General features: G+C 40.6%; 1 protein-coding gene across 1 annotated transcript; it reads right to left on the bottom strand.

Annotated features, from left to right (window-relative positions):
- Nucleotides 1-376: 376 nt before the first annotated feature.
- LOC131190578 (uncharacterized protein K02A2.6-like) lies at nucleotides 377-4,793 on the bottom strand (the record flags this gene model as incomplete). The annotated part of the gene is made up of 2 exons (XM_058167918.1): nucleotides 377-456; nucleotides 2,726-4,793. Coding segments are annotated over 2 exons (2,148 nt in total), but the record flags the coding sequence as incomplete, so codon positions are not given.
- Nucleotides 4,794-24,918: the final 20,125 nt, after the last annotated feature.

The raw sequence follows: 24,918 nt of genomic DNA, 5'->3' as shown, positions 1-24,918 counted from the left end.
ATCTGTCCTATCCTATCCTATCCTATCCTATCCTATCCTATCCTATCCTATCCTATCCTATCCTATCCTATCCTATCCTTGGGAAGGACTCCATAGAAGGATAAAAATTCTAAAACTAGCCTAAACATCTGGCTGCCTATGCAACCTACCATTATAATAAGCGGATTCTCTAATCTGTTTTTAGCCTGTGGTGGTGTTGGGGTGTTTTTTTTAGTTTCTTATTTTCAAAGAAACATTTTTGCAGTAATTGGCACAGTGGCATAACTGCTAAGGAAGTTTGGGAATTCTGTTGCAGAAATTCCCTGGGTCGAAGAGGATGGAGGGGTGAGTGCTAAAGGAGGATTCATGTGAGCCGTTTCATTTTTGATGTCACAATTCAATTGCTCCTATTGCTTTCAGGAAGAAGCAAGTTGTAGAATGCTGGAAGCCATATCCTATTATTGATCTTTCCCATTCCTAAAAGTTTAATGAGAATACCAGGATTCATAGAAACCTGATCTAAAATCACCATGACATGGCCCATGTGCAGCAGGTGGCAGCATGGATCCTAGTAGTGGGTTTCAATTTAGTTTGCTACTGGTTCGCTCGTGCGTGTGTGCACAATGCTTCTGCACATGTGCAGAAGCATCTGGGTGGGTGGGCGGAGCCTCCCACCGCCACCACTACCAGATTGTCCAATCTGGGGCGAACCAGCAGGAATCCACCACTGATGGATCCAATCCTGATAATCCCTCCCCCCAATCAAGGCAAGGTTAAGCCTGTTAATACTTGGATGGGAGACCACCAGAAATTCCACAGTCTTAGGTTAGATCAAGAAGATGGCAATGGGAAATCAGTCCTTATTGTAACAAGAGTACTGGGATATGTCCATCTGTATACTAGACATTGACTTATGGGAGTCTTTGTTTATGATCTCTACCATTTCTAGCCTTCCTCTGAACTATTTTCTAATTAATAACATGCCTCTTATAACTGATTTTTTTTATCCAGTCTACATATTATTGTTTAATGACAAACTCTTTTTCCAAGTAGAGATATGCATCTAAAGAAGCATCCAACCATCTTGTTGTACCCTGGATTATTGATGATCATTCATTGGTATTTAGATCAGAGGTAGGCAAGATGGTCTTCCTTCTATTCTATAAAACCAAAGCAGAATGCCCAGTAAGCAAAGATTCTCAAAGCTGAATTTTGAAATACCTGAATGCTACTGCAGTTCCTACCTGTAATCTAGAAATGAGCTAGCTATATGTAGAATAGTTTCAGTCACCATCTTGGTAGTTTTCATTGATAAAATGCCTTGTTGGTCACTCATTTTAAGAAGGTAGAAATCTTTAGAAGAAAAGTCCTTCTAAGAATAGGATGGGGACTCTTTTGTCCAAAAGGATGTCTTACTTCTAGGAAGGAAAAAAAAATAAGGGTTTCAACTCTTCCTAAGAAGCAGTTGGCAACTATAATCTTTTTTCTCTTTGCGGCATAATTCATCAAAGGACCACAGAGCAAGTGTGCCAGCCCATAACAGAGTTAGCTTCTGTGATGTGTTTCAAACTTGCAAAAATTGATGGAGAAGGAGGAGGAAAAGGAAGGGGGAGCAGGGCAGGAGTAAGAAAGGGCAGAAAAGAAAGAAAAGCTAAGTGGGAATAGAAGAAGGAAGAGTTCAATCAGATTTGTAAAGGGCATAATTTACAAAATCCATCACATATTTTACTAGGCTGGGATTTACGGATTAGCCTGTAATACTTAGGTGGCTTTTTGTAATAAAAACTGAAGCTGTGGCAGTCTTGGGAAAGCAAAAAGGGATGAAAAGAACGGCAGCCTTTCTATCTTGCTTTCATTTTCCCAGCATTTTTTTTTATCCTGATCTAGGCTGTGCCATTAATCTGGGCTTTATCTGCCTATGGAGAAGGATTGAGCTCTTTATTGGATTTTTGTCAAGAATAAAAGATTTAGTTTGGGATATTGTGGAAACGATTTCTGTGGTATTACGCCATGTAATAAATGAAACAGCAGGGATCAATTCCTTTTTTCCAGTATGTTCAACAGGCAGTTTGAAATATGCTCTGCAATTATTGTTTATTGAGAGATAGACATTCATATATGAACATGCATTCGCCGAATTAGGGCAGATAATGATCAGAGCTGCCATATTTGATCACAGTCAGTCTGACTGTATTCCAACATTCTGTTTCAAAATATGAATTGTTGTGGATGCCTCAAATTCAAATGGAACTGCATGGTATTTATAGCATACGTCATTGTCGGAGAAAATTGTGCTTCCAACCATCTCCCAAATATGGACATTCCAAATATGTGCACAAAAATCAGTCCATGGCTGAAGGTGGCATCACTGAATAAAAATCAGTTGACTCTCTCCACAAAAACACAGTGCTACTAAAATTGTTAAGTTCGGGCAATGAAGAGGCAGGAGACGATACAAGTTACAACAGCTCTTTGGTTTATTGTGATCCCAGCAAAAGCCAACGGGCAAAAACCCCTCTTTAAATAGTATTTTGGCTGAGGCATCAGCCAATCAGCAATGTGCATTTTCCCGCCCAAATTTCCCTCCTAAAATTCAAATACATTACACTCCTCCCCTCCCAGAACACTTTTTACCATATTTACATAGTTTTTTGCATAACATTTGCATGTTATTTTTCCACGTAGTCACGCAGGTAGACAGAGCGTCTCCTAACTCTTTCTGACCTGCACAATTCATTCCCTCGGAGTGAGTCGAGCTGGTCGGAGGGACTGTTTGTTCCTCCCAGCTCCTCCTCTGAGCCATCCGGCCCTGGATTATTGGCAGAGTCGTCCCTGCTGTCCTCCGGAGGAGCCGGTTGGCGTCGCTGGACTTCTTCAGACTCAGCTAAGTCCTCCGATCGCCTTGGGGTTGAGTTAGCTGTTGGTTCAAATATTGTGTAGTCAGGGTCTGGCTGTTTGGTTTCTGGATTGTTTTGTATTCTTTTTCGTAATTGATCTATGTGGCGTCTCCACACTCGGCCGTCCCCCATGTCCACTATGTATGACTTTGGGCCCGTCACTCCTACAATTGTTCCCTTTAGCCACGCTGGGCCCTCACTATAGTTATGTGCCCATACCGGGTCACCTGTTGTCATTGTTCTGGTTCTTCCCTTTATGCTTTGGTACCCATCAGGGGAGTATGTTGGGTTTAACCGATCTAGGGGGCACCGGAGTCTTCTACCCATTAATAACTCTGCTGGGCTGCGGCCGGTGGTCACACAGGGGGTTCTATGTTGGACTGCCAGGAAGGTATCAATTTTGGATTGCCAATCTCCTGGGCTAATTCTAGATAGCGCTTCCTTGGCACTGTGTACGAAGCGTTCTGCAAGTCCATTCGTTGCCGGGTGGAAAGGTGCCGAGAGGACATGTCGGATGCCCTCTTCTGCCAAGTACCCCTCAAACTGGGTGGCCGTGAACTGTGGGCCGTTATCGGACACTAGAGTGTTGGGCAACCCGTGTGTCACAAATAGATGCCTCAAGACTGTGATTACAGCTTCCGCTGTTGTGGTTTTCATGAGTAAAATTTCTAACCACTTCGAGTAGGCATCTACCACAATTAAGAAGGTTTGCCCATGGAATGGCCCGGCAAAATCTATGTGGATCCTGGACCAAGGACCCTGGGGTTTCTCCCAATCCCTTATGGGGGCTGTTGGGGGTAGTGGCCTTGATTCTTGACATGCTTGGCATTTCCCTACCCGGTCGCTAATGTCTTTATCCATTTGTGGCCACCACACGTAACTTCTCGCTAGGCTTTTCATCCTCACAATCCCCGGGTGGCCCACATGCAATAATTCCAACACATGCCCTCGTAATTTGTCTGGAATAACCACTCTATCCCCCCATAACAGACAACCCCCTTGTACCGACAGTTCCGAACGCTTTTTTGTAAACTGTTTGAAATGATCCCCCGGTGCAGCGGGCCATCCCCTCTGCACCCAACCGATCACGGTTCTTACGGCAATGTCTTTGTAAGATGCCCTAGTCACTTCCGTAGATGTGACTGGGCCAGAGTCCAAAAAGTCAATTAACAAGACGGGCGTCCCTGGGGTTGGGTCTTCAATAGTCTCTGGCAACGGGCATCTACTTAAAGCGTCCGCATGTCCCAAGTCCTTGCCCGGTCGGTGAGACAGTTTGTACGAATATGCTGCCAGGAAAATAGTCCAATGGGTCAGCCTGGGTGATAATGCTGTTGGACGGTCCCCCGCCAAGAGTCCCAATAACAGTCTGTGGTCTGTGACTATTTCAAATTGCCGCCCAAACAGGTACTCGTGGAATTTTTTAACCCCAGAAACTGTAGCCAGGGCTTCCCGGTCCAGTTGGCTATAGTTCCTTTCCGCTGCGGACATCGTGCAGGAAAAATATGCGATAGGGGCTTCTGAACCGTTCGGTAACCTGTGGCTGAGGACAGCCCCTACCCCGTACGGTAATGCATCACAAACTAGTACTAGTGGCAATGTCCCATTGTACTGAATTAGAAGGCTATCGCTGGACAAGAGATTCTTAACGCCTTCAAATGCCTTAGCCTCAACCCTGCCCCAAGTCCAAACAGCTTTTTTCGCTAGTAGTTTATGTAGCGGTTCGGCTACCGTTGCCTTATTTTTTAAAAATACCGCATAGAAGTTTACAAGCCCCAAAAATGCTTGTAATTCTGTTTTGTTTTTTGGGGTTGGAGCCTTTCTAATGGCTCGCACTTTGCTCTCAGTTGGGTGGATGCCTTCCTTATCTATCCGGTAACCCAAGAATTCTACAGATTCAACTCCTATCTGGCATTTGTTGAGTTTAACCTTAAGCCCCGCAGACCTGAAAATGCCCAAAACCTTCCGCAATTTGACCCCTAATTCTTCCAAGTTTTCTGCTGATACCAGTACATCGCCAAAATATGGAACTACTCCCGGTAGACCCTGTAGGAGTCGTTCCATTAGGTTTTGGAATAACCCGGGGGCTACACTAACTCCGAACTGAAGTCGAGTGCATTTAAAAGCGCCCCGATGTGTGACAATCGTTTGCGCTTCGGCCGATCCATTGTCAACCGGTAATTGTTGGTAGGCTTGAGCTAGATCGAGTTTGGCAAAGACTTGTCCCTGTCCTAACGAGTGCAACAAAATGTTGCACTACGGGAACGGGGTAAGCACTCTTTTGCAATGCTTTGTTAAGCGTTGCCTTATAGTCAGCGCAAATCCGGACTGATCCGTCCGGTTTGACTGGGGTCACTATTGGTGTCTCCCATTTTGCATGGTCAACGGGGACTAGTATTCCCTGGCTTACTAATTTATCTAGTTCCCTGTCAATCTTGGGCTTGAGGGCGAACGGGACCCTCCTAGCTTTTAATCTAATGGGAGCCACCTGGGGGTCCAAATTGAATGAAATGGGGGTCCCCACGTACTTGCCCCCCTGTGGGGGGTCCCCACTGTCTTGAAAAACATCCTCGAATTCCTTCAACAATTCGTCCTTCAGGTTGACTCCATTGCTGTGGATCCCGGTTATGCCCATTCCTAGGGCTCGAAACCAGTCCAGTCCCAGTAAACTGGGCAGGTTTCCGTCAACGATGGTGATTGGCAGGGTTTTCTTGAATTGTCCATATCTTACTCTGACCGTTGTGGCTCCTTTAACGGGGATCCAGTTTCCCTGGTAGTCTTGCACTCTCAGCTTTTGGGGTTGCAGCTGTTGTTTCACGACTTCTGGCAGGTCCCGTGCGACCGTGTCCCAGGACATAATCATGATTGATGAGCCGGTATTCATCTCCATTTTGCACTGCACTCCTTCGATGTAGGTCTTAGTGAATATTTTCTTTTCTAGTTGTGTCGATGTGTGGCCCACTCGCACAGTGGTGTGATTCGACTTCGCGCCTTTTTTGAACTGGCCAATCCCTGGCTGCTTCGCTGAACCGGCGCCCTGTTGATTGGCCGGTTTGAATCTTTGGCGGGAAGGTTGGGAGGTTCGACAGGCCTGAGCTATGTGTCCTTTCTTTTCACACCGCTGACAAATCGCGTCTTTGAACCTGCAATTCTGTCGTTGGTGTTGGCCTCCGCAACTCACACACTCATCCCGGTCGCCTCTCTCCAGCCTCCCGGTGTGGAAAACCTCTTCCTCTTCCTCACCGTCCGATTCGGCCTGGATTTCTTCGCTATGGACTGGCGTTGCTTTTGCCGCGGCATTCGGCGTGTTCGGCTTTTGTAAGGTTTCCGCCGCTTTGGTGGACATCTCGTGTGCCCTGGCCTCATCCAGGGCTATCGCCAGGGTTAGGTTGCTTTTCGACAGCAGCCGCCTCTGTAGTCGGATGTCCCTGACCCCACAAATGAGTTGTTCTAATAAAGAGTCCTCCAAGTCTCTATACTCACAGTGGTTTGTGGCTTTCCTTAATGCGGCCATGTACACGCTTATCGATTCACCCTCTCGCTGAACTCTTTGCCTCAACTCAAACAGTTGTACAAACTTCTATGGCACCGGCACGTAGTGTGCTCGTAGCGTCGTCTGTAGCGTTTGCCATGACACCGACTGTACCGGCGTTGGTTCTGACAGCAATTCAGCGGTATTGAAGACTTCTGGCCCACAGTGGCTCAGGAAGTAAGCATGCTTCCGATTATCCGATACTCCTTGCAGTTCATTAGCTTCAAGGAAACACTCAAAACGAGCCATGTATGACCCCCATTTCTGCTTGGCTGGGTCGAATGGTGCTGGCGGCGTATAGCTAGACATCGCTATGTATCCGCTCTTGATACTGGCTGGGTTTGAAATTATGTTGCTCCTTCAGCTCTTTTCCTAATCTCACTGCCTTCAATATCCCACCTTCATCGCCAATGTTAAGTTCGGGCAATGAAGACGCAGGAGACGATACAAGTGACAACAGCTCTTTGGTTTATTGTGATCCCTGCAAAAGCCAACGGGCAAAAACCCCTCTTTAAATAGTATTTTGGCTGAGGCATCAGCCAATCAGCAACGTGCATTTTCCCGCCCAAATTTCCCTCCTAAAATTCAAATACATTACAAAAGTCATGTTCATCTGTTTGCCCCAGACATCACAATTAGGAAAACCTCTAATCAAGACTGATAATAAAAAAAATAATTAGAATTAATTGCAATTTAAAAATCAAAGGTCTAGATATATAGGCCAGACTTTCCATTAATGTCTTCCATTTACTGAATATTATATGGAAGATTGTAACTTGACGAGTAAATGCTAAAGGATCTATAGGACCTATGGATCTACAGAAGAAATTATATGAAACTAAAGGAACAAGGAAAGATTTAGTAGGTCTGAATCAGTGGTGGGTTTCAATTTTTTTTACTACCGGTTCTGTGGGTGTGGCTTGGTGGGTGTGGCATGGGTTGGTGGGCATGGCAGGGGAAGGATACTGTAAAATCTCCATTCCCTCCCCAATCCAGGGGAAGGTTACTGCAAAATCCCCATTTCCTCCCAATCAGCTGGGACTCGGGAGGCAGAAAATAGATGGGGGCGGGGCCAGTCAGAATTTTTACTACTGGTTCTCTGAACTACTCAAATTTTCCGCTACCGGTTCTCCAGAACTGGTCAGAACCTGCTGAAGCCAACCTCCGATCTGAATGAATGTGACCTGATCTTCTGGAATGTAGTTAATGAATGCATGTACAGAAATGTAGATTTAATTTTGAACTGAATAATTGAAGTGTGAATTGTTGTTATCTAGACTGTTGTGAGTACATATGCTCCTTTAAAATAGTAATAATGAAAGAATAAACTATAAGCTTTTGGGAAAATTCTTCAACATTCTGAATGACTGCGATCCATGGGGAAATTATTCTGTTAGGTAAAAGGAAAGGAAGGATGGTGTCACAGTATATATTCAAAAGGTTTGATTGAAGAAGACAGTGCAAAATAGCATTACAGTTTCCTTCCTCCCCATTTTAATTTAAGCTACTGATAAAACACATAACAGAAGTACTTTGATTTCCAGCTAAGCTTCATAAATAGAATTTACAGCTTCTAATTGCTCTGCATACCAATGGAAACATTTTCAACCTTCTATTTTTTTATGAAATAAATATAAACATACAATGAGAACAATTTTTCTGCACCCCACTTTTCAGCTCTGGTCAACTTTAAGCATGTTTTATATATACAAATAAGATTCAAACTTAACTTATTTGCATTCTATTCCAAAAATTTTCCGGCACATTTCCTTAATTCTAAATTTAAGAAAGGGCTTATAGATATCAGTGGCAAATTTTCCCTCTTCTCTTTTTCTTTCAGTCAGAAGATGGCGGTTTCTTGACAAGTAACTGCAGAAAAAATAATTGCTACCAACTTGCCTTCCATTGAGGACCTGTATACTGCATGAATCAAGAAGAGGGCCGTGAAAATATTTACAGACCCCTCGCATCCTGGACATAAACTGTTTCAACTCCTACCCTCAAAACGACGCTATAGAGCACTGCACACCAGAACAACTAGACACAAGAACAGTTTTTCCCCGAAGGCCATCACTCTGCTAAACAAATAATTCCCTCAACACTGTCAAACTATTTACTAAATATGCATTACTATTAATCTTCTCATCGTTCCCATCACCCATCTCCTTCCACATATGACTGTATGACTGTAACTTTGTTGCTTGTATCCTTATGATTTATATTGATTGTTTCCTAGTGTGATTTGATTGTACCCTATGACTATCATTATGATTTATATTGATATATTGACCATCATTTGTGTTGTAAATGTTGTACCTTGATGAACGTATCTTTTCTTTTATGTACACTGAGAGCATATGCACCAAGACAAATTCCTTGTGTGTCCAATCACACTTGGCCAATAAAAAATTCTATTCTATTCTATTCTATTCTATTCTATTCTATTCTATTCTATTCTATTCTATTCTATTCTATTCTAAAACCTTTGATCTTCCTTCTTTTGCCATCTTCAACCACTGAGAGCCATCTGCAATGGATAGATTAGGATCCTACAGTCTCCCTTTCATCTTCAGCATTTTTCTCCTTAATTGTGTCCTCAAATGCATCATGGAATTTAGGCTACTCTAGAGGCATATCTGCACTGACTATTTAAATGGTCCCTATCTTGTGCTCGTGCTGGATTGGCTCTCAAGTGGCTTGGAGAAAATCCTGTCTAAACCGAGATACAGTTTGCAAGGTACTAAGTGTGAACTGTAGGCTACCACTTCTTCCTACTGAGCAGTTCCCTTCCTAATGTGCCATCCAGTAGTGGGTTCCAAATTTTTTTACTACCGGTTCTGTGGGTGTGGCTTGGTGGGTGTGGCGTGGCTTAGTGGGAGTGGCTTGGTGGGCGTAGCAGGGGAAGGATACTGTAAAATCTCCATTCCCACTCCACTCTGGGGAAGGTTACTGCAAAATCCCCATTTCCTCTCGATCAGCTGGGACTTGGGAGGCAGAGAACAGATGGGGGCGGAGCCAGTCAGAATTTTTACTACCGGTTCTCCGAACTACTCAAAATTTCCACTACCGGTTCTCCAGAACTTGTCAGAACCTGCTGAAACCCACCTGTGGTGCCATCCCATCTTTTTCTTCCAGAAAAATTGATTACAGTTTGTTTTCCTTTCCGCAGGTGGACTTCCTGGATAGATAGACATACATTTTTGTTTGTGTGTAATGGTGTAACATGCAAACTTAAGTTAAAATTAAAATATAGAGACGCTCAGGGCACATGGGCTATCTGGAAATGAAACAAGAAAATAAAATCATAGTTAAAAATCAGATTATCTTTGCTCAGCTTTTGAACCAGCAGTGGTTTATTATGTCAACCTCCACAGTTTTGCTTGTCCAGTAAGACCTGGAATGGAAAGATCTGGATGGTAAGGTCCCATAGATAAGTGGGCCTTATCATCAAGGGCCATGAGGGGAAGACTTGCTCACTATTGTCCTCTTTCTTTGGAACAGCATTTCTTCTGAGATTAGACTGTCGCCAACTTTGCTGGAGTTTAGGAAAGCAATTAAACCTGACTGTTCTGGTAGACCTTTGGGGACTGAAATGATTAGATTCCCTCCTTCAAAAAGGTTAGGAAGTATATATGAAGTTTGGATCATTGTTCTTGGCATTGTGTGACAAACCATTGTTTTGTTCTATTATATCTATCACTTTGAACTTTTCACTGTAAATTGGGAATAAAAAGCCACTTAGAATCAGCTGCAAATTGAAGTGGTCTAAAAACCTAAGTATATAATTTAGTTAAATAAATAACAGAAAAAGTTTTTTTTTAAAAAGTCCAAGAGAGGTAACAGAGTGTCTACAAGAAAGCTTTTCAATACTCTTAAAGGTTATTTCCACATTGAATTATAAAATAAAGAACAAAAAAAACCCTTTTGCATAAAAGACAACAGTGTTCACTGATCTATGCAGAGAGGGGTATTTGAAGAAGACATCAGCTGTTGGATATTCTTGTTACACTTAATCAAATACTCCCCTTTGGCTTAATCTTCAAAACAAAAAGGGTTGAAAGCGGTTCAAACTGTTATTGATTCAGAAGGATAATGCTTTGGCGCATCCTGCTCCTGAATAGTTTGCAATTCAAGATAACTTGAAGAAGATGGAAATGACTAGCTGCAGCTCTCAACTTGCTCGGATGCAAGTCTTACTGAATTCTGTGAAGGTTACGTGAAGGGACGATAAAGCAAGGTGCAAAGGCTCCACTTCCATTTTTCACAGATTCCAAATATCAGAGAAAATTTCAGTCAGCAGATCATTTAAGGGAAAACAAAATTCATCCCTTTCTTGTGGTGAAGATTACAAAATCAGTAAGATTAGTATTCTGGGTCTAGGAATTATAACTCTCAACATCAACTGCGTCAATTACCTGACCTTCGGACCTTTCGCCGTGAATTGAAAACGTATTTGTTTATCCAAGCGGGACTGGCTTGATTTTTAAATTTTTAAATTTCTGAATTTTAATAATTTTAACGGGGGTATTTTATTATGGGTCTAATTCGACGGTTTTAATTTTCGGCCATTTATAAAATATGTATTTTAATTGTTGTTTTAATTTGTACACTGTATTGTTTTAAATTTGGCTGTACACCGCCCTGAGTCCTTCGGGAGAAGGGCGGTATAAAAATCTAAATAATAAATAAAATAAATAAATAAATAAATAAACAGCAATGTCCAAAAACACATTCTTGTGCTGAGACATTTTTTAGTTCTGTTGATTTCTCTCTGCAGCCTATAGGATGAAAGCAATTTATGTGCACGTATATCCATGTTTGACTGATTTATGGTTTGTGGGGCCAATCAATGGAACACCAAATTAATTACTTCAGACATCATGTGGATTCAAATGAAAGTTTATTTGTATAATGTCTTCAAAACATCACCATTTTTCCAAAGTTAAGGATCTTTTATTTTATTTGCAGGACTTTCCTCAATATTGTTCCTGGTTTGTTATTGTTTTTTTCATTTTCTTCACATCTGTAAAGCATGATAAATAAACTTACACACAGTATATATAAAAATCCAAAACAGGAAGGATGTTTTATACTTTGTACCCATCCAGAGTTTTTTAATTAACATGGTGTGCAAACTAAATAAAAATTATACAAATAAACGAATGGATGGATGGATGGATGGATGGATGGATGGATGGATGGATGGATGGATGAATGGATGGATGGATGGATTTATTCCTGTTTACACTAACACAATTATTACAATAATTTAGAATGTAGTTCTACAGCATTTACATCTGTCTGTCACTGATAGGCTTATTTCCACTGTAGAGTTTAAAATGAATTTGTTCATTTACCGTCCACAATGTGCAATTTTTGAAACATTTATTGGTGACTGAAAACCACTTATGGACTTTTTGCATATAAAATGAAAAAAAATGAAGTTGTAATTTATGGTTTTGATGATTTGACTAGAGAAAGTAGAGGGTCATGATGTAGCCTTAGATAGGTTAAATATAATGGAACTTTTAATTGCTGTAAAGATGATCAGGAGTCACTTCTTTATAGCTTCTTTTTTATACTTTTTCCCTTTTGTTTACCTTTATCATACTTTTTCTTTTTTGCATTTTAGCTTTTTTCTCTTTCTCCCTTTCTCTTTCTCCTTTCTCATTCTGCTTTAGTTTGTATTAGCTCTTAATGTTGTTATCTCTCTCCCTCTTTCCCTCTCCCTCTCATACACACACACACTAGGTTTCCTGCCTGGGCAGGGGGTTGGACTAAAAGGCCTCCAAGGTCCCTTCCAACTCTGTTGTTATTATTATTATTAAACAGTCATACTGGTTGCTCTTCAAAGCATGATATTGAACACAAATTGAAAATAAGACAATTAAATTGTGTTTGAATTTAAAACATGCATTCATATAGGGAATGGATTCATGTATTCAATGGGCTTTGTTGATTTGTTGATATAATAGAATCATAAACAAATATGCTTACTATCACAAGGGCGACTTAGCCCACTGAAATGAAAACTACTGTCTGTACTTAAAATTTTGTAATCAGGGATACATATTTTATGATTCTGTGTCCTTAAAAGTCAGTTTGCCAACATTATCACCTTAACAGTCTCTTTCTAGGCAATTAATCTTCTCAGAGCACTTGGTAAATTAGTTTTCCTAGAAAATATGAAAGGTGGAACTATGAAGTACCTTTACACCAGCTATTTTTGAGTATTAAAGAAATTATTTATTAATCACACATATTTAGAAAGATTTAAACAAAAAACTGTTTTAAACAGGAGTTGAAATTCTTTCCCCCTCCCGAGTGTTTTAACATTTTTATAAGATAAGATACAAAATACAAAAGTAAATAGGAAAGAAGTGGAGGGGGGGAGAAGGGGAGGGAAGAAAAATGAGGAAGTGTTGGGAAAAAGAAAAAGAAGTGTCAAGTTCTGACTCCCTCTGTTGCAGTAAAATAAAGCATTAACATCAAACCACTTATATTCTTTTCTTTAATCAAAGTAGTCAATTTTGCCATTTCTGCCAACTCCATCAGCTTCTGCAACCATTCGTCATGGTGGGAATCCATTTTTGTGCATATAATAATCTTGCTGCTGTCAACATGTATAATGTCAAAATTCCATTTTTTTTCTCCAAGTCTTTTTCCATTTGATCCAAAAGGAAAGTTTCTGGTTTCATCTTTATCTTAATTTTCTGTATTAAAATGTGGATCATGCTCCAAAATTTCTTTGCTTTATCACGTGTCCACCATAAATGATAAAAAGTCCCTTCTTTACTTTTCACTTCCAACATTCATTTGACATACCTTTATATATCTTAGATAACTTATCTGGTGTTTGAAACCAGCGATACATCATCTTATAAAATTTTTCTTTTAAATTATAATTTAGTGTAAATTTTAAACACTTCATCCACATATTTTTCCTATTATTCAAGTATCACATTATATCCAAAATTCCTTGCCCACTGAATCATGCAATGTTTTACTTTCCAAATTCAATTTCAATAACATTTTATAAATCTTGGCAATAATATGTTCATTGTTTTCACACAGTAAGATTTCCAGTTCATTTTTTAAAAAGGAGTTGAAATTCTATCCTGAAATAAATCTGAGGCCTTGAAATAGGAAAAAAACTATTTTTAAAAAAGTTTTTTTTAAAGTTCACTAAAAAACTCAGTGAAGTGTTGGTTTTTTTAGTTCACTAAAAACACTGTGAAATGGTTATTATTGTTTGTAAAATTGCTGGCTCATAGTAATTTTCTGCCACATGACACTGTCCTCGAGTAAAGGGAATAAACAAAGACTGCCAAAGGGCTAAGTTGGCTTTTGTGTCATGTGGCCCCTCATTAACTTTAACAGAAGTCTTTTCCCAGTCCTTTCCAGTCTCATTCTTCTGACTTAGTTGCCCCACTCGATCTAAAGACTCTTTGATATGCATTATGTACCACCAGTTCTTTCCTATCTTATCAATTGATACGGAGGGAATGCTACAGGGGTGAAATCTAAAAATTTTCCCTACCGGTTCTGTGGGCATGGCTTAATTGGTGGGCATGGCTTGGTGGTCAGATGGCTTGGTGGGTGTGGCCAAGAACAATAAATAATAAAAATAATAATCAAAGTATAAAAAAACAATAAGAGGTACCAAAAACCAACTTTCACACTTTACACACACACAACACAACACAACTGACTCACACACAATGTAAAAGCAGTTGCACTTCACACTTCACATAGCCACAAAAAGCTCAAACACCAACTTTCACACTTTACACACACACAACTAACACACACACACACACACACACACTATGCCACATACAGCTTTCTGAGATTCTGTGTGTTTGTGTAGTTAGAGTGAAACTACAGAAACACACCAAATCTCAGAAAGCTGCACAAATATTTTATTTTATTTTATTGTGGACTTCAAATCCCAGAGTTCCTCAGCAAAGCCAGCCAGTTGATCACCGAGGAAATAGATTAGCTGAGCGATTGATTCTGTCTGGGCTGAAACTGAAACTGCTTTCGGGCTGTGGCCATGCGTTCATCAGTAATCAGGTAAGTGCCTTAGAATCTCTACTTTTACTTGTAGAAAACATGTTTTCTACAAGTAAGAGTACAAGTAAGGTTCTGCTGTTTTTTACTTTTAAAGGCCTGTTTCTGCTGAAGCAAAACCAGCTTTTAAAAGTAAAAAAAAAAACCTCTGCAGATGGTGCGGCTCAGCAGAGGCAGGGGGGCGGGGCCAGGGATTTTTGCTACCGGTCCTCCGAACCAGCAGCCGCCATTGCTACTGGATCGCTCAAGCCGGTCCGATCCGGGAGCATTTCACCCCTGGAATGCTACTTCCCTGCATCTTTAGACTTTTGATCATTGACAGAATTGTGATAAGATTTCTTATCATCTGGTTAAAAGACTGATTAAGTTTGATAGTTTAGCCCTCTAATGTACTTACACATTTCTTGTACATTGTGGCAAGTTAGCATGCAGGAATTAGTCCAGATCTTTGAAACTTTGCAGCTTCTGCAAAAACTCTGAGAGTGCAGATTGGAAAAAAAAAAATCTGTAAAATATTCAGGTTAAGAAAGATTTGAGGTAAACTGTAATTCTCCACATGTTGTTGAAGCGCCCTATCCATGGTGGCCAATTTCTTGGTAGGTGTTGAAGTCTCATGGATTTCTGGAGACTCACAGATTGTCTTTTAGGATAGTGGTCCCCAACCTTTGGTGGCCCAGCAGGGGAAGAGGAGGGGAATCGGGCTACACAAGTGGCACACGCATGCACACAGCTCGTCTTATGCAAGCAGCAGGCTAGTGCACATGCCGACCCGCCACTCATGTAACTCAAGCAATCTGCATGTGTGCATGAGCACCGGCCCAGTGCCAAAAAGGCCACAGCCTAGTAGTGGGCCGCAGGCTGGGGGTTGGGGACTTCTGTTTTAGGCATTCAGAACTTCCCAGTGAGATTGGAATGAAAACATGCGTTGTTTATATCACCTGTCCCTAAATTATTTCTCTCTAGATTCACAGGTGAAATATAAGCAACTGAAGATCTGTTCCAATGCTCAGATATCCAGTGGTGATGATAGGCTTTCAATATGCATTTCTTCAGTTTGGGGATTGCTTCCTTTTTTCCTAGAAATGCAGTGGACAGATTTATTAGAATTTAGCTACATAGACTGTAGCTAATAGACAACTGTAGATAATAGCTTATGCAGACAAAGTTTGTTCGTATAAAGTTCACTAAATGTGATGCAGGAAATGATGTTAGGTTTACAATTTCCATCACTCTTTTACCATTGGATAGGCTTTGTGGGGAAGTGGCATTATGCAATGGCTCCGAACACTTGTCCTCCTGGCCAAATTCCAGCTCCTTTAGAAAAAAATGGAAACAATGATATTCATGGTGAGGGGAAGGAAGATGGTTACTTAGAGGGGCTGCAGATCAGACTTTTAAAGATTATTTATTACCTGCAGGTTGCCCACCCTGTGAGGCAGACTGCCACGTCCATTTCCAGGCAGCTATGACTGGCTTGAACATACATTCACAATGCCTGAGAAAATATATGTTCCAAACATTTTCATTGCACTTGAAAACACTTGTCTCTTTTCATTGTCGATTGAGCTAAAAAAATAAATAAAATACATTTTGATATTCCATTTAGCCAATCATACATTTCTGGAATAATTCACATCCAAAGCTCATCAAAGCTAAGCATTAACTGGTTGGAGAATTTTGAACATATTGTCTAGTCTAAATATGTAGGTCATGTTTTTTACATAGAGATCTGGCTGTTCTCATGTTAGCCTTGCAAGCAAGAAGCACAACCTGGAGTAGAATAGAATAGAATAGAATAGAATAGAATAGAATAGAATAGAATAGAATAGAATTTTTTATTGGCCAAGTGTGATTGGACACACAAGGAATTTGTCTTGGTGCATATGCTCTCAGTGTACATAAAAGAAAAGATACCTTCATCAAGGTACAACATTTACAACACAATTGATGGTCAATATATCAATATAAATCATAAGGATTGCCAGCAACAAGTTACAGTCATACAGTAAGTGGAAAGAGATTGGTGATGGAAACTATGAGACGATTAATAGTAGTGCAGATTCAGTAAATAGTCTGACAGTGTTGATGGAATTATTTGTTTAGCAGAGTGATGGCCTTCGGGAAAAAACTGTTCTTGTGTCTAGTTGTTCTGGTGTGCAGTGCTCTATAGCATCGTTTTGAGGGTAGGAGTTGAAACAGTTTATGTCCAGGATGCGAGTGATCTGCAAATATTTTCACGGCCCTCTTCTTGATTCGTGCAGTATACAGGTCCTCAATGGAAGGCAGGTTGGTAGCAATTATTTTTTCTGCAATAATGGCTCTATCTTTATTTTAAGGTTACATCAACAGAATCTTTCAAGGCTGAAAGTATTTCTCCCCTCATCTCCTTTTATTCTCCAGAAAATTATGGAAAGTCCCTTCTGAAATGTTTTCCATGCCATTTCTCCCCCACCCTGGGCTGAGACATCTTTATATGTTGGTTGTCTAGCCTGTAGCTCTCTTTCCGGTCTCCCAAGGTGATCCCCACATATCATTACAATCCAAGTAGGAAAGTACTTGGTGTCCAATAGAAGTTGCATCCTCTAATAAATTGTTCCACATGGCTTCTCTATTTTAGTTTGCCTCTCCAAATCAGCTTTGCAAATGCCTGTCTTAGAATGTTCTGCATTCATTTGGCCTCCACTTCCATTGAAGAGACTCTCAGAGCAGCCTTTTCTGATGTATGGCTGTGGCCACCCATCCAGAGCTAGATAAATAAACTTTGCTGGCTGGTGAAGAACAACCAATGCTATCCTCCTCCTCCTTCTCCTCCTCCAAGCCACAGTGCATTATGCCCAAGGTCATCTAAGTTATTGTGGCACAGAAACGGAGCAGTAAAAATATAGCAACAATACATTAAATAACTCCCTGATGTGGACCCCTATCTGGCACTCCAAATTTACTGCAGCTACTATAGCTTATCTTGGTCAACAAGAATTTTTTTCCTTTGTAGCATCTTGAAGGCCGTTACTATTATTGCACAGTCTGAAAGCCCCCAACATTTCATAAATGAAAACAAGGATGCATGCCTCTTAAATTCCCTGTTTTAAGACCAAGAATCTATTACTATATACTGTGGGACTCAAAGACTTAAACCTCACTCTCTCTGAGTGCCGTATCCTCTGCTGATTTAAAAGCCAGGAGGGGCTTTTGTTCTTTTGAGGAAAGACATGGTAGAGAAGAATGTCCTACTTACAGTTATCAATAGTTCAAAAAACGTAGCTGAGCAATTGCGGTGGTATGAAAATGCCTGCTCTGCACTCCATGGGTTTAGTGTCCCTAAGCAGTGTGTGTGTGTGTGTGTGTGTGTGTGTGTGCGTGTGCGCGTGTGCGCGTGCACACATGCACACAAACACACACAGGTTTCAGAGAATAGATATACCCATCTCCCCCCCAGCCCCGCCTCCAAATTTGTGTTTTAACAGCTGAAAATCAAAGGGGGAAGGGGGAATTTGCAAAGCCACAATTATAGCAGCTCAGGCTGATAAACTTTAAAAAAACAAACAAGCAAACAACAACAACAACCTCTTTCTCCCAGGCAAATGTAAAGCTGAAATTAGGGCAGGGCAGAAGATAAACATTTGGCATATTCCCTGGTAAAAAAGAATAAGCGGAGTGCCATGCAGCAAACGCTTTGAAATTCCAAGCGTAGACATCTCCTGATCGTGGCTACCAAATACAATCTTAATTAACTGAATTTTCCAGCTCCAAGAAAGACTATCCTTTCGGATTTTACCTGCTTTATTGCTTTGTTTTTTCCCCTGAGCTGTTTTCAAACAGCCCATTAATGCCAAGGTGGAATTGGGTCGGTTGTATTTCTCTGCAGGCTGGTTGGTTCCCCCATAATTAGGTCTGAAGTAAGGCGATTTAGAAGAATTTTAGCAATGGATTTTCTAATCCTAGTCTGAAAGGGAAATAAGCTTCTGGTTCTACCCCTTCGTGTTGTTTCTGTCTTTCCTTTTGCATGGAATTAGCAGCAGTAACTAAAGTAGAAAAGTCCCTGTATCTGAATGAGTTTCTTCTTCCTGCCTCTGAGTTAAGGGAAATTTTTTGTTCCCTTATCTTCCATCTGTGGTGGTCAAATCCTGATGCGATCTTCCCAAACAAGTTTTTCAAAGAATGAAAAGGAACTGAATACAGCAGAACAATGATTGTTTCTTTACTATTATCAATAAGCAAATGCAGGATAATAAATAGCTGGGCTTAGAAAAAAAGAGAGAAGAAAACTTGGGTTCAAACTTCCCCTAGTCCTGAAATTCCTGCCTGAAAAAAATGATTCAGTGGCAACTCAGCCTATCCTATATATTTTGAGGATAAAATTCACGTTTATCATTTTGAGTTCCTCTGAGAAAAGACAAGACATAAACATGATAAAATAGCGGCGGGCTTCTGGATTGCTGCGGATGAGTATTGGGTAACAATACAAAAGCAAAAATAAGAAACAAAACCAAATAAATAACAGTATGGGTGACTGCATTTATTATTTATTATTTATTAATCACATTTAATCACATTATCCTATGTATTTCAGATTATTTCTTTATCAAGGAGAATTGTAACGTGCACACATGCATGCACACACGTACTTAATGCCCTTAGGACATTTGTAATCCTTTACAAACATAAAAATTATTTATGGGCAACATTATGTCATGGTTGCCAATTAAAATAAATGATTATTATTAAATACCAGGCATACTCCATCATGTAAAATGTCAACCCAAAGTCTTGTTTCCTTAAGTGAAGAGGTATGTAGTGTTATTTACCTTGCTAATGTTAAACTCTCGGAATTTTATAAGGATCATCTGATTTCATTATTGCTGTTTCTTTAGAGTTCAGCTCAACTCCCATGACTTCAGGGTCAAATTCATGCAGTTTATAGGAGACAGCATGAAAGTGGTTTGCCATGGCCTTCTTCCATTACGTGTTTCTGACTCTAATTTTAATATAGTGTGTGGATGACCTTGAGGAAAGAGGGGAAGAAATGCTAGCTACTAAATAATCAAGACAAGCAACTCAGGAACTTTCATGGTTTAATGGTCAGAGAAAGAAACTTTGGAAGGACCAACATCCTTGCTTAGCCACAGGAATTCTGGTCCAATTGTGGTTGTAAGTTGAGGTCTACTTGCATTTCTTTTTGGTCATATTCAAAGTTTTGGATGGTTTTGGATGCCTCCTGTGGAGACTTGGGGTCTCAAATTTAGCTCTCTTGTTCCAGAATTCAGAAGGAATTGTTTGTGCGTCACTACTACCAAAGATCAGTTCAGATCATAGATCCTGCTAATTGAATTGAAAACCTCTTAGAACTTTTCACACTATTGAAAAGATCTTGTTTTCAAGAAACATATCACCTGAAGGTATATTTCAACCAATATAAGATACAAAGCCTAGATTCTGAGGGAGAGATGATCCATTTGCAACCAAGATGTGAACGGATCCTACTATTGTCTATTGATAAAATGATGGATCATGTAATATTAATAGATACACCAGTTTATCAGTTTAATACATTTTAATGCATTGGCAAATGCACAAGATTAATACAGCTAATGATGTGAAATTCTGTCCAATTAAGAAAAAAATATTATTTCATTGTTGGAAGGATTAGAACATCCATATTTCTTTTTTAATTTTTTTTTTAGTAAAAATAAACATGCTATTATCTTCCAGTCCCCCAGGTCAAAGTTTGCCCTCACTGATTAATCTTCTCTGGAAATAATCTGCAGTATTAATTTACAGATTGAACCAATTACACTAATGAAGGCATTGACAAAGTAGCAGTCAAAGCTAAGATGTTATCAGTGCTATGAAATTTTTTTAGAAGAAGGGCTTTGAATCTTGGTCTCTCTGCTGGTCATTACAGCAGCCTCGCATTTTCCAGGCTTCCATCAGAAGGCTGTTTTAAAGAAGAAACTCACTTAAATTATCTCTGATGGCTGCACATCTTTGTTTTAGGCTGATGTAGAAGTATGAAACCAGGGAGGGTGCTTTAAAGCACTGCCTAGTAACTACATCCCTTAGAACTGTCGAGAATCCACTTAGCTTCCAAAGTATCCTGAAGGAGAATCCTCACCAGTCAGATAAAGTCACATGTAAGGTTACAGAGAGCACTTTCCTAGATCAGACTAGAGCCTTTCTAGCATTCTCTTTCTATAATGGTCATTCAGATACCCATAGGAAGGCTGTAGTTAGAGATGAACTCAATAGCATTCTCTTGCATCTGTTCCTTAATGTCTGATGATGATATTGTGTAAAGTATTTCCAGCCACAAGACACAGCTCTGATATTGCCACGTACTGCCCAGAAGAGATGAAACTTGGCACTCCAGTGAAGCCAATTGCCCAGGCTTGCCAACAGATCATGCCAAGTCTCCTGCATCCTGACAAGCCACTATGTCAACTCGCAAAGCATTCCTGGCCTGCTCTCAAGTTCCCATAGGCCAGGGGAGATGGGAAATCGATGAAACGGCACAGCAGCCAAAGAGAGATGCACATTCCAAACTTATCTCTCTCAAGGCTGTATCCCAGGGTTACCCACAGCAGCCAGAGGGGAGTGACCTCTACAACCCACGAAATTGCTTCTTTGGTGAATGTGAGTGATGACACACCCTGGGGGGAGGGGGGAAACAGGAGCATAATTGGGATATAAATTACATAGGGTCAGAACTGGCTTCACTTGGAACCTGCCGACATGAAGCTCCTAATAAATAATTGGATTTCTTTTGAAGCTTGGCTCGAGGCTCATGATTTAATTAGGGCATCTGTCAGAACCCTGACACACTAAATAGTAGCACCCATGAGGACAAGTAAAGGTGCATTCTTGCACGCCCTGCGCTGAAGAGATCAAGCACTGCCAAAGGATCCTACCTGGCCTACTATCTTGCCAAAGCCAGGGTTGAGAAGTCTTTCCCAGAGGAGCGAAGTTTGCCAAACGTATGTGCCAACCTTTCTGGCAGCCCACAAAGCCCATTGATCAAAGGCAGCAAAGCTAATCAACCCCAAAGGGAAAATCTATGGGCCAACTGAATGCCATGCCATGCCTGGCACTCTAGAAAAAGTATAAGAAAGTTTTTTGTTTTTTTAAAAAAACTGCTTTTCCTAAAATCAATTATTTTAAAATTGGAGGAGGGCACATTGGTTCACGATGCGTAGAGTCTTTATTGGATTATTTGCAAACTGTTGTGCTAGTTCCCTCCTGCTATAGGTGCCTTAAATGAGGTGCAGTTGACATTTCGAAAACAAATGCCCTTAAAGGCAGTGATGTGCTGGTAAATGATTATGAACTGGATCTGTTGGTTCCATTGCTGATGCTGCCTGTGAGGCACAGTAGCTTAGCTCTGTTCTCAAATTGGTTTGCAAAATTTCAGAAAAAATTAACATCTGCTTTTGTGAGTCGGTACAAGCCAGCTCTGACATTCCACTGCCTAAAGGTCTCTAGTTGAAAGTTGGCAGGGTAGTGTCCTCTAAAGTGTCTGTCATCCCTGATATTTTCATCCCATTTTGCCCAAAAGTGAAGCAGCTGCAAGCATTTTGAGGCTCCCCTATTATTGCCCATAGATGAATCTTTTCTAAATTGAATCTTCAATGTTAAAGTGGCTCTAATTCAATTAGTTTTCCCTTAAATATTGAAGCATAAATGTGAATCACATTGTGGATGTGCTTGGTATCTCTGCTTTGGATTGAATTAGACTGATTTTACCCAGAGCAGCTATGATAGGGCTAAGCAGCAAAGCAAACGAGCAGAGTAAAAAACAAACAGAGATACCACGGAGGGTGGGCACTCTCCTGTCCTGAAAATGTATAAAAATTTGGGGCAGGATGCTTCTAAGTAGAGGCATTTGCAGTTAACAACGATGATGCCAAATTGATGAAATATGCATCATTGCACTGTAACACAAGCTCTGCCTTTACATACAGGTACTTGTTTGCAATGTTACACACATGCATATATGGGTTTTTCTTGCAACTGCACCCAAACATTTCATCATTTGCCATCCTCCCTGCCTGCTGCTTCTGTTAGCCTGCAAATCATTCACTCATCGTTGGGGGTCTTAAACCTCCCCCCAATCATATAGAATTTAAAAGTAAGGTTTGACTCAGGAGTGGCTATAGCATTGCTCTATTTCAGCCATATTCACAGTGCCATGTTGATCTGTTCCTTGTGCTGGTAATATCAGTACCTAAAAAGAAAAGTCCATTAGCACAAGAAAGAATCAAAGTAAGCATTGAGTTTGGGAAAAGATGAGAGGGGCTTGAGGAGGGAATAAAGGGCAACCATTTTCCCAACTTCCACCCTTCTGAATACAGAATAACAGAGTTGGAAGGCACCTTGGAGGTCTTCTAGTTCAACCCCCTGCCCAAGCTGGAGATTCTCTACCATTCCAGACAAGTGGTTGTCCAATCTCTTATTGAAAACTTCCAGTGATGGAGCACCTACAACTTCTGGAGGCAAGCCGTTCTACTGATTCGTTGTTCTATTTTGCTGAAAAATGAAATGGGGTGGGGTGGGGAAATTGGAAGAAACTCCAAGGAAATCTTTTCTTTAAGAATAGGAAAGTGCTAAGACCACAATGCTCACATGCTGTTACTCTTATATTGGGCAAAAGGTTTTTTTTTGAGGGATCCTTGGTACTCTCTGACTTGGTTGCTTTTATGCAGATGTTTCATTACCCAAACTAGGTAGCATCATCAGTTAAGGTTTTCTATGAACTGGTATCAAGAAGACTCTTACCTAGAGCATCTAAACATTACACTTCCAGTACATAGATGCTAAGCACTTCTAAGGCTAACTTCCCAATGTGAGAACAAGGGGCCCCTTATTCCCCATCCCACCTCCCTGGAGGACACACAGATAAGGACAATTCACTTTCCAAGTTGCTTTTAGGCATGTTCATTGCTGCCTTTCTCTCTCCCCCCCCCCGCCCTACCCAGTTGGTGAATCTGTTTTTGACTAAGCCTCAAAGGATGTAACCTTTCTAGTAGCAGGTTTCCCTTCTCTTCACGTGTTTCTTTTTTAAAACCTTGTCAAACAGACACAGTTAAGAGAACCTCAGCTTCAGAAGCTTAGTGTTCCATTTGTAGCAGAAATTAAAAGCAATTAAAGTAAATTTAATTAGAAAGTGTAATTATTGTCTGACTAAATTACGCTTTCACGTTTAAGAAAGTTAACCAGACTAATGGCGATGGGAACTAGATTTAGTGCAATTGTATATATGGTTGGTTGGTTGGTTTAAGACAGAGGTGTCCAAATTTGGCAACTTTAAGACTTGTTGACTTCAAACCCCAGAATTCCTCAGCCAGCAAAGCAAAGCTGGCTGAGGAATTCTGGGAATTGAAGTCCACATGTCTTAAAGTTGCCAAGTTTGGACACCTCTGGTTTAAGACAACCAATGCAACCAATATTGCATTGGTTGTCTTAAAAGAGCAAAGTGAATTTAAAGCAGTAAATAAGGATATAATAAGGTGTGCTGCATATCTTTTTTTCTGTTTTCCCCAAAATTTCTGTTTTGTGAAGATGAGGTGTAAGGAGAAGATATGCTGGGGTGGCACAGTAGTTAAAGTGCAGTACTGCAGGCTACTTCTGCTGACTGCTGGCTGCCTGCAGTTTGGCAGTTTGAGTCTCACTGGCTCAAGATTAACTCAGCCTTCCATCCTTCCGATGTCAGTAAAATGAGAACCCAGATTGTTGGGGGCAATATGATTACTGTAAACTGCTTAGAGAATGCTATAAAGCACTATGAAGCAGTATATAAATCTAAGTGCTATTGCTATTGCTTTTTTTTTTTTGCCCTCTCCGGCTTCACGATTTCCAGACATTTTACATTTCTAATGACTGGTCTCATCACAGAAGATAAGAGCTGGGAAAATGAAGTCCAAGACAATGAGCAGATAAAACGTATGTCAATGTCAATAAGCCAAACTCAAGTCAATGTCAGTAAAACCAGTCAGAGAACTCCACCCCGGCATTCCGTATATGGAATTGGCAAAATTCTGGTTCTCAGAAGCAGTGGAAAGAGCAAGGACCTGATTCAGTAGAACTAGGTTTCCACTTTCCCATGTCTGCTTTAGTGGGTTGTCAAGATGAAGCTTTGTACATCCCTATTGCAGAACCAGCTCTTGAATCTCACACTATTTACCTTCCTTCTTCTAAGCATAATGAGCAAGGGGAACAAAACCCACGCCATGTTTGTCTTTCTTTAATTGCCTTTCTCCTGCAAACGTTGGGCCATTTCAATATTCTCTGTTGTTGTTGTTAGTTGCGAAGTCATATCCGACCCATCGTGACCCCATGGACAACGTTCCTCCAGGCCTTCCTGTCCTCTACCATCCTCTGGAGTCCATTTAAACTCATGCCTACTGCTTCAGTGACTCCATCCAGCCATCTCGTTCTCTGTCGACCCTT

Source organism: Ahaetulla prasina, chromosome 2 (genome assembly GCF_028640845.1).
Source record: "Ahaetulla prasina isolate Xishuangbanna chromosome 2, ASM2864084v1, whole genome shotgun sequence".
Classification (NCBI taxonomy): domain Eukaryota; kingdom Metazoa; phylum Chordata; class Lepidosauria; order Squamata; family Colubridae; genus Ahaetulla; species Ahaetulla prasina.
This window is presented reverse-complemented; position numbering and strand designations above follow the sequence as displayed.